We start from the raw sequence: 10,432 nt of genomic DNA, 5'->3' as shown, positions 1-10,432 counted from the left end.
AAATACCCTCAAAGCAAGCCCATTACTGTTATTTCTTTGCATTACCGTTTCTTAAACTATTTGCTACTTAAAGCATACATGCAATAGTTTGCTTGAATTTTGTAACTTTTACATTTTAGTTATTGATACATGCACGTATGCAATAACTTGAGTATATTTGTTCTAGTACTTGTATGCAATAATTTAAAAGCTGTGTCTAAATTTAATAATTTAATTAAATAATGCAATCAATTAATTATTTACTTTGAAAAATATCTATGATTATAATATTATCTGAAAAATATAAAATTATTTTATTAATTGATTCATTTATTAATATTTTATTTGACACAAATATTTAGTATAACTAAAAATATGGATTTAAATGGATACATTTAAATTTTAAAACAATAAAAATTATACATTTTCCATTTTTTATCTATCATTTCATTTTATGATAAATAAATTAAGAAAAGAAATAATTTTCTATATATTTAAACTATTTATAACTTGATAATATTGCATTTTTCTCCCTTATTAATTATTTTATAAATTATTATTTATTATTTTTATGAAGTTAATAAAAATGATTCTGAATATTATTATCAAAATTTTAAAGATAAATAAAAAATTAGATTAAACTACAAATGAATTACTTCTTTTTCTGTAATTAGTTTTTTCTTTTTTCCACTACAAAAATAGTCTAGACTATAGATATCTTTACCTTAAATAAAAGAACTAATCGTGTATCACTTGATCTCATTTGATAAAATAACAGTTTTTAAATGACTCATTTAAATGAAAATAAAAAGAATAAATATTGTCATTAAGAGTGATATTATTACTACAATAATTTTTTTAAATAATTATTTTCTCTTTTTACCATATCACCTATTTTTATAAAAAAAATCATACAAATATATATTTTTATTATTATTTAAGAAGCATATAACAATCCGCACAAGACACACATTAACAGGATCCAGATCCTCTCATGTTCTGGCGCGAACATGAGCGTCATGTCCAAATTCGCTTAAGCGAATTTGAAACGGCTTAAGCGAATTTGGAGTGAATTTTCGCTTAAGCCAAAGTTTTTAGCTTAAGCGACTCATTTATGGAATTCTGGCTTTAAAGCGAGGCCAAGCGAGAGATTGAGAATATCCGCTTAAGCGAAAAATAACCGTATAAGCGAATATGGAATCGCTCCATTTTGCTCAAGCGAATATTGTTTTATATTAAGCGAATTTGGAATAGAGAGTCATGTATTTCAGGATAGGTACTCACTTAAGCTATTATGTATTCGCTTAAGCGAAGACGTCATTGGCTTAAGCGGATGCAAGCAAATTTATTTAAAATGAAGCGAATTTGGGACAGAGAGCACTGATACACAGACCCATAAATCGCTTAAGCTAATTTGGATTAGCTTAAGCGAATGGATATATAGCTTAAGCGGTTTTTGCGAGATTGGAGCGAATTTATAATCGCTTAAGCGAATTTGAGGGCTTAAGCGAATTATGCAGAAATTGGAAAGATTATGCAAAAACTGACAGCACGTCAAAATTTTACAAAATTGCTTATCAAAGTCAAATTCAATCATCCAGAAATAGTTAATTGTGGCAAAAAAATAATATGGATAAAGAGTCCATTCCATTAATGGTCCACAATTGTTCATAATGAAATATACACAAAAAGGATTCATTACTACATAGGCAATTCAAAAACAAAAGAAACCAGAGCCATTCCATTCCATTCCATTCCAGAACAACAGAATCAAATACCTTCCAGGCCAGAATCATTGATATTATGAAGTGGTCCCTACAAGATAAGAAGAGATATTAGGAACCAGCATCAATGATTAGACAATGTAAAGTTGAGCTGAAAATTACTCTCAACAAATTTGTGAAACTTAAGTAATGTGTGAGGGGGATCATAAGTTGGAGGTGCTGAACAATGTACTTCAACTGGATCACAAACTATTGGTTGATATTCCTATAACATATTAACACCCATATTATTATATTATATGGTTATAATATGAAGTTAACTGAATTGTATATATTTGGTATCCAAAATCATTATATAAAAGAACCTGAGATGCTGATTGATCTAAAATTGGAGTTCTGCTCTTCTTTCTATTTGCTTGTAGCTTAACCCAACTTTTGAAACGTTTATTCCCTTTCCTCTTAGTGCTTGGTCGAAGCTTGAATCCCTTAGGTTGTGTACCATTATTATTGGCCAACATTTGTGCATCATCTTTATCTTTATCCGTAAGACTGTTTGTTTGCAATCGAAGCTTTGTGATTTTGCTAATTAAGTTGTTAATATTGTCATCAACTAGCTGACAATATTCTTCTGAAGTAGAAACATCACAGGCCAACCTAATCATTTTACTTGCTAGGTGACGGTATTGACGTGTGGTACTAAGTTTAGGATCTCCTTCTACCTCTGTTCCTTTGACATTATGAATAATCCCACTACGACCATGTGTTGTCCATCTCTTCAGTATGTATTTATCAAGGATAATTTTCACATCATTGGTTTCAAACACTTTCAATGCATGACAACAAAGTATGCCAAATATTTCAAACTTCTTACAAGAGCAATATATAGTGCTTGAGGAAGGTTCAAATGTAACTGTCCATGATCTTTGTTGATGGACTTTAGTAATCACATATTCAATCAAAGAAGGAGTTTCAATCCTTTGTGATATGCTACAAGCTAAGAATTGAGCAAACTGGTGTTGGAATAAGTTAAATATTGTATGTGTGTAAACCTTGGCCATTTGTATTAAGATTGGTGAAACCTCATACCGCAACATGGGTAGCTTATGGCGAGAGTCATACTCATGTTTCAGCTCATTGTAACGCTTGTCTTCAACAACTCGTTCAAAGTGAGCAAAGAATTGTTTGATGCCAATACCAGGTTTCATACATGCCTTAAAATTAGAGTTTAGACTTTCACTTAATTGAGTACTTCGCATTCCAAGGGTGAACACATCCTTGAGATAACATGATGCCCATTTCTCCTTTATGGAATAAAGTGAAGTAATCCATGAATTTTCTTCAACATTATATTATGTTATGAGACTTCTCCATGCATCCTCAAACTCAATTGAAGTATCAAAGTCATACATGCATTTCTTCAAATCTCTTATAAAATAACTTTCTCCTTTCATCAAATTGCCAAGGTGTTTTATGCCATATTGCATTAAATGCCATGTGCATAAAGCATGATGTGTATGAGGCATTAATTGGACAATTGCCTTGGCCATAGCTTGATCTTGGTCTGTATAAATTGTTTGAGGTTGTTTTTGATTGTGTGCTTCCAAGAATGTCTCAAACAACCACTTAAAGGATTCTGCTGTTTTATCATACAACAAGGCTGCCCAAATATAACAACACCTCGATAATGATTAAAACCTGAAAACAAGGCTAGAGGTTTATTAGCTCGGTTGGTGCAATATGTAGTGTCTAATGATATGACTTCACTAAAACACCCGTAATCAATTACTATCTTCGCATCTGCCCAAAAAATATTTGTAATTTGTTCCTCAGCATCCATTTGGTATGCATGAAAGAATGATGGGTTCTCAATTAACTGTCGTTGAAAATATTCCATTAAGCAACCAACTTCTTCGTATAACATTCCCCTTTGTCTCTTAACCTTCAAATAATTTTTTGCATCTAGAAGAGTATAGCCAACATTAGCTCGATGTCCTGCAAGTGTGCTCATTAGCTGTCTGTTGCAATCCTGAGGACTCGGCCAAATCGATTTGATGAGCTTAGACTTCAGTTATGTTACGATGCGAAGCAAGCATATGTGTTGTTTCTGGAAGTTGTAATAGATGATTATGCTCTTCAACAAACTCATGTACAACATATTTGTTGTTGCTTCCCAAAAATAATGTTGTTCTTACAAGACAATCAGTCCTAGTTTCTGTCCTGGGCTTCATCACTGTTCTTTTATCATCCTTTCGATGTCCCTCTTTACAACAAACATACTGACAAGATGAAATAACACCATCAACCTTTCGCCTATTCCAATATTATTTCCTCACACCAAATCCTGTTATCCTTCCATATTCACACCAATTTTTCATGTTGCTTCAAGAGTCTCAAACTGTAACCCAACACGTGGCTTCCATGCAACATCCATGCATTCCATTTACTTTTTAACCCAAAAATTCAAGAAGAAACATCATAACCATTGATTCCTCAAAATGAATAAGGTAAATGAAAAACACAATGTTAAATAACTGTGCTTCTTTACACTGTTGTTTACGTTGTGATATTTTCCCTTGGTTGTTGTTGACGTCGGTTGGCAAGACCTTCCCTAGTACAATTGTAGGAGCATGATTCAGAATGGTCCTTTCTTAAGTGAAGGATGTAGATACAAAAAGGTCCATTCTGTATCAAATATTCATACAAGAAAAAATAATTGAGTGTTTGATAGAAGGGAAGAATGGAGCAATCCTTTATTATTTCCACTATACGTCAATGCAGTGAGCTTTTGGCGCCATTCAGAAAATTCATCCGCTTAAGCGAGTAATTTTCGCTTAAACGAAATTCCACTTAACTTAACCGCTTAAGCGAAATTTTTAACTCTATTTTTTCGCTTAAACAGAAATTCACTTAAGCAAAAATACTTAGCTTAAGCAAAATATGTGACGGTTAACTTCTTCATAGTTCAAAGTACCCTTGACTCTTGAAGACTTCTCCTTGCCTTGGTCATTAGCATTCTCATTTCACAGTACCTGCGTTCTGAAATTTCTCCTTCCTTCTCCCATCCCAAAACCCTAAACCCAACATATTTCATTCCAGACTGTTTAAAATCAGGTACTTTCTTCTTAACCTGTAAAATGAATGCAATTTGTTTTTTTAAATGAAAGTCCCACTGTCATTCTTGTATATGATATATGCAAACTACTCTGAAACATGTATTTCTAATTTTCTAATGTGATAACAAAGTAGATGTTTTGATTATTTCTTCCTCACTATTATTTGGGTGCCCAGCATGTTGGTTATGTACGCTGTTAAAATCGCTTAAGCCGCTTAGCGTCGCTTAAGCGATTTGGTTGTCATACCTGAAATCCACAGGCTCAAAAACCGCTCAAGCAAATTTAGCTTAAGCGAATAACATATATTCAGTCATTTATGCCATTGAAGTGAAATAACCTCTCAGGTTCATTTAGGATATCGACTGATCTATTTTTAATCCAAAATTCATGATTTTATTTCTTATTTTTATTTCAGCATGGCACCTAAGAAGTCAATTCCTCAAAGAAAAAGGCAAAGACCTGAGGTTGGACAAGGTTCACATCAAAATGAAGTTATGGATGACCAAGAGGCAATAGAAATACAAACACATACACCAGTCTTATCATGGGATAGATTTAGGTTCAGAACTAGGGCAAAGGCTGAAAGATACATTCAATTGGAGCAAAGGGAATTACTACCTGAAAGGAAAGTGGTATTAGCCCAAGGAGAGTATGATGAATTTATGCAGAAAATTGTCAGAAGGAAATGGCAATATTTGATAAATCTTCCCAACCAAATACATGAAATCATTGTAAAAGAATTTTACACAAATGCATGGTCGTTGATACCAGATAAGTCAGAGAGGAAGTCCTGGGTTCGTCGGCAAACAATTGCTTATGATAGGGAGGCTATTTCTACACTTCTAGGCAATCCTATGACCTTACCAGAAGGAGAGCTTTGCCAATACCAACAACGTAGAAGGAGATTTTTAGGTTTTGTAGACCAAGAGGTAGCTAAGATCTTATGCATCCCCAGGAAAACCTTTGAGACAAATGCTGCTGGAAAGGCAATGAGGTTCAAGAGGCAAAGTTTAAATACTTTGGCACAAATCTGGACATCGTTTCTGTTTGCCAACATTGCCCCCACCACACACACCTCAGATGTTCGCATGCCTCAAGCATATCTGATTTATAGCTTCGTGGAGAAGTTAACTGTGGACATAGCAGCAATCATTTCAGATGAAATCCACCAATTTGTCATGTCCAACACCTCTGCTACTGCAGCAGCGACAAAGCCTTTGGGTTTTACTGCTTTGATTACTGCTTTATGTGCTTCACAAGGTGTTACGATTCTCGACTGCTCCAACCAAACAGTTAAATTGAAGAAACCTATAAATTCTCAGTTCATCAGAAATTACTACATTAATCCATTAGAGCATCCTAATCCAGCTTCTTCTCAGCCGACCTCATCTACAGCACCTGCAGCGACACCACCACAAACTACACCATCCATGCCTCACATGCAAAATATAGATTTTGCTATCATACACCATTTGACTCATATAGAACAACAAAATGCAGCAAACAACCAAGCGTACATGCAGCTGAATGAGGCTTTTTACAAGTTAACTTTATTTAAAGAATTTCTTTTACATACTATTTGGATATATTCAATTTGTTGAACATAACCCTCATTTTGTCAATTCACAGGTTTACATTACACCAACATCATGGAGAGACTTTCCCTTGGCCTACACCTGAAACTTTTGCAACTATTGTATCCTGGCCTGGAGACAGCCCAACTTTCTCAACTGAACACCAATTTGCACAGGATGATATCGTCCACCCAGAGGAGGGAGTTAACGAAGATATTCAGGGAAATCAACCAGTGGTTGAAGACCAAGCACAAGAACAATTTGGAGCGGATGAGGATAATGCTGCATACAATGACGGACAACGTAATGAGGACTTCAATGACCAAGACTATATAGCAGACATGATCAATCCATAGTCCTCAAATTATTTATGGATGTATTTACTTTGAAATATTTCCTATTTTGTCATGGATTTAGTTTTGTGTATGCTTTCATTTTGAACAATTACATTTCATTAATGGAATGGACTTAAGTTTTTATCCATGTTATGCTGGCATAATCAATTGATATTTTGAAGTGTATTGAATGATGGTATTTGATTCTGTTGTTCTGGAATGGAATGTTCTGGAATGGAATGGAATGGCTTTGACTTTTTTTGTTTTTGAATTGCCTATGTAGTAATGAATCCTTTTTGTGTATATTTCATTATGAACAATTGTGGACCATTAATGGAATGGACTCTTTATCCATATTATTTTTTGCCACAATTAACTATTTCTGGATGATTGAAGTTGACTTTGATAAGCAATTTTGTAAAATTTTTACGTGTTGTCAGTTTCTGCATAATCTTTCTAATTTCTGCATAATTCGCTTAAGCGATTATAAATTTGCTCCAATCTCACAAAAACCGCTTAAGCTATATATCTATTCGCTTAAGCTAATCCAAATTAGCTTAAGCGATTTATGGGTCTATATATCAGTGCTCTCTGTCCCAAATTCGCTTTATTTTAAATAAATTCGCTTGCATCCGCTTAAGCCAATGACGTCTTTGCTTAAGCGAATACATAATAGCTTAAGCGAGTATCTATCCTAAAATACATGGCTCTCTGTTCTAAATTCGCTTAATATAAAATAATATTCACTTGAGCAAAATAGAACGATTCCATATTCACTTATGTAGTTATTTTTCGCTTAAGCGGATATTCTCAACCTCTTGCTTAGCTTCACTTTAAAGTCAGAATTTCATAAATGAGTCGCTTAAGTTAAAAACTTTGACTTAAGCAAAAATTCACTTCAAATTTGTTTAAACCATTTCAAATTCATTTAAACAAAGGATGCTCATGTTCGCGCAAGAACATGAGAGGATCCGGATCTACGTTAACCGGAAATGAAACTTGCAGCTGTAAGATTTTGATTTCCGAAAAGGCAAAAGTATAGTCTTACAAGGTATCGGATACCGTATAACGGAAAGGGAGTCCACAGTGATTAAGCCTTCAAAAGCCCACTTGCCTATTGCTGTAGGCAAAGGATAATAATAATAATATAATACACCAGGTGCTCAGTGACAAGGAAATAGCGGTAATAACGACGTCATAACGCTCGCTTGGCGGTGAATAAAAGAGTAAAGACCCCAACAGCGTCTAGGTACATTGACTCCGTCACGAGACCGCTAACTTAACTAACGTATCCTAATTCTAAACTTTAAACATCATGCCAAAAGCTGGCAGCTACTCAGCTAGCACTCATCCATACACGTGTCCAAGCCTTATTGGCCATTAGGTCATGCTCTCTCCGTCACTGTAGCGAAGTCGGTCACCTAAAATCCTGCTATAAAATACGCCCCGAACCGGTTTCTCTCTTCAAAATACAACATCACCTATACCTATTTTGACCTTGATCCAGCGAAAGCCTTCAAGGTATACGCCTCTTTCCTTTTTCAGCTTTCGATGTTCTTTCAATACTCCAAATCAATCCTCGTTCTTATGTTTAAACCTCGAGATTTTAAATTTCTTATCTTGAACTTTGTTAGATTTGAGATCTGTCTGAAAATTCATTCTGTTGGTCTTTTTTTTTCGGCAATAGTTTATGATTTTGCAAATATGAATCGCATCGCCCTTGATTTAGGTTTATAATAGCTGTTCTTTAAACACGATAATTATAATTTGGGATTTGCTCTCGAAATTTCTGGCTTCTATTTATATTTTGGACCTCGAGGTTCATTGACCAAAATTTGTCAATTATTGCAATTAAGATTCTTAGGGTTTTTTCTTTATTTATCTGTGGTGGTTTGGTTTAATTATGATTTATTGATTTATTGATTGATGGTGATGCTGCAGATGCAAATCTTCGTGAAGACCCTCACAGGCAAGACCATAACTCTGGAGGTGGAGAGTTCAGACACCATCGACAACGTTAAGGCAAAGATCCAGGACAAGGAAGGGATCCCACCGGACCAACAACGTCTTATCTTTGCCGGCAAGCAACTGGAGGATGGACGCACTTTGGCTGATTATAACATCCAGAAGGAGTCGACCCTTCACCTTGTTTTACGTCTCCGTGGTGGCATGCAGATATTCGTGAAGACCCTTACCGGAAAGACAATTACCCTTGAGGTGGAGAGCTCTGACACCATTGATAACGTAAAGGCTAAGATTCAGGACAAGGAGGGTATCCCCCCAGACCAGCAGAGGCTTATCTTTGCCGGGAAGCAACTGGAAGATGGCCGCACTTTGGCTGACTACAACATCCAGAAAGAGTCGACCCTTCACCTTGTGTTGCGTCTACGTGGTGGTATGCAGATCTTTGTTAAGACCCTTACTGGGAAGACAATAACTCTTGAAGTGGAGAGCTCTGACACCATTGACAACGTCAAGGCTAAGATTCAGGATAAAGAAGGCATTCCCCCAGACCAGCAGAGGTTGATTTTCGCTGGGAAGCAGCTTGAGGATGGCCGCACTTTGGCCGATTACAACATACAGAAGGAGTCTACACTTCACCTTGTGCTTCGACTGAGGGGGGGCATGCAGATTTTTGTGAAGACCTTGACAGGGAAAACCATAACTCTTGAGGTGGAGAGTTCAGATACTATTGATAATGTAAAGACCAAAATTCAGGACAAGGAAGGTATTCCACCGGACCAGCAGAGGTTGATCTTTGCAGGGAAGCAGTTAGAAGATGGAAGGACCCTTGCTGACTACAACATTCAGAAGGAGTCTACCCTTCACCTTGTGCTCCGTCTCCGTGGTGGTTTTTAAGTGCTGTTGCTCGTAAGATTTCAAAACTTGTCTAGTATGGGTCCCTGTTGGGCCTTCAAATAAGTTAGATTTTTGTGTTCTTGGGAATTGCTTTGTACTATCTGAATATCTGCATTCTAATATCAAGTTTCGTGTGTCTTGACAATCAATGTCAATTGGATTTGGTTTCTTATGCTTGCGCGCATGTCGGTTTGGGGAGCAAAATTAGAAAGCCCGGTTTTAGGGGTTGATAACTTTTTTTTCTTTTACATTAGAAGGGAGTATATTAGTTATAACTTTTCTCACGTATCTGAAATTGAAGGGAGTAATCTCACCTATCGCAATAATCTCTGTGAAAATTTTTTATAAACAAAATCTTTAAAGATAGATGTATTAAAAAAAAATAGAAATTTTAAAAAAATTAAATTAAAAAAAATCCTTAAACATGAGTGATGAAGGGAGTAATTTTACTCGATAGATGTATTAAAAAAAAGTTAAAAAAACTTCCTCACGTATTTCACCTATCTCAATAATCTATGTGAAGTACTCGCTCCATAGATATATTGAAAAATAAAATAAAACTTTTTCAGTATCTCATTTATCTCAATAATTTATGTGAAAATTTTAAACAAAATCTTTAAACATAAATAACGAAGGAAGTAACCTCGTTAGAGAAAATTTTATTTTCTCACGTATGTTTGCGTTTAATTTTTAATTTTGTTTAAATCATATTTTTTTATTCAAACGAAGCATATTAAATAAAATATCATTTAAATGATTATTAATTTATTTAAGCTACATAAAATATTTTAATATTTATTTAAGTGAATAAAATTTGACTTAAATAAGATTGAATTAAATTTCTTTTA

General features: G+C 34.8%; 2 protein-coding genes across 2 annotated transcripts; one reads left to right on the top strand and one right to left on the bottom strand.

Moving 5' to 3' along the window:
• Positions 1-1,827: 1,827 nt before the first annotated feature.
• LOC113870126 (protein FAR-RED IMPAIRED RESPONSE 1-like) lies at positions 1,828-2,908 on the bottom strand. Its single transcript, XM_027506726.1, has 2 exons — positions 2,069-2,908; positions 1,828-1,968 (listed from the first exon to the last, which is right to left on the bottom strand). The coding sequence occupies exons 1-2, from the start codon at positions 2,906-2,908 to the stop codon at positions 1,828-1,830; spliced, it is 981 nt and encodes a 326-aa protein (XP_027362527.1).
• A 5,289-nt stretch (positions 2,909-8,197) lies between these two features.
• Positions 8,198-9,739, top strand: LOC113869426 (polyubiquitin-like). The gene is made up of 2 exons (XM_027505745.1): positions 8,198-8,246; positions 8,667-9,739. The coding sequence occupies exon 2, from the start codon at positions 8,667-8,669 to the stop codon at positions 9,582-9,584; it is 918 nt and encodes a 305-aa protein (XP_027361546.1). The 5' UTR covers positions 8,198-8,246; the 3' UTR covers positions 9,585-9,739.
• The last annotated feature ends 693 nt before the right edge of the window (positions 9,740-10,432 follow it).

The sequence above is a fragment of the Abrus precatorius genome, unplaced genomic scaffold, assembly GCF_003935025.1.
Source record: "Abrus precatorius isolate BTA unplaced genomic scaffold, Abrus_2018 Scaffold6, whole genome shotgun sequence".
In the NCBI taxonomy this organism is placed as follows: Eukaryota; Viridiplantae; Streptophyta; class Magnoliopsida; order Fabales; family Fabaceae; genus Abrus; species Abrus precatorius.
This window is presented reverse-complemented; position numbering and strand designations above follow the sequence as displayed.

Coding starts and splice junctions, on each gene's coding strand:
- LOC113870126 (XM_027506726.1), bottom strand. CDS start 2,908: ATGAAACCTGGTATTGGCATCAAACAATTCTTTGCTCACTTTGAACGA. Junction 1,969..2,068: donor TAGATCAATCAGCATCTCAG/GTTCTTTTATAT, acceptor AATATGTTATAG/GAATATCAACCAATAGTTTG.
- LOC113869426 (XM_027505745.1), top strand. CDS start 8,667: ATGCAAATCTTCGTGAAGACCCTCACAGGCAAGACCATAACTCTGGAG.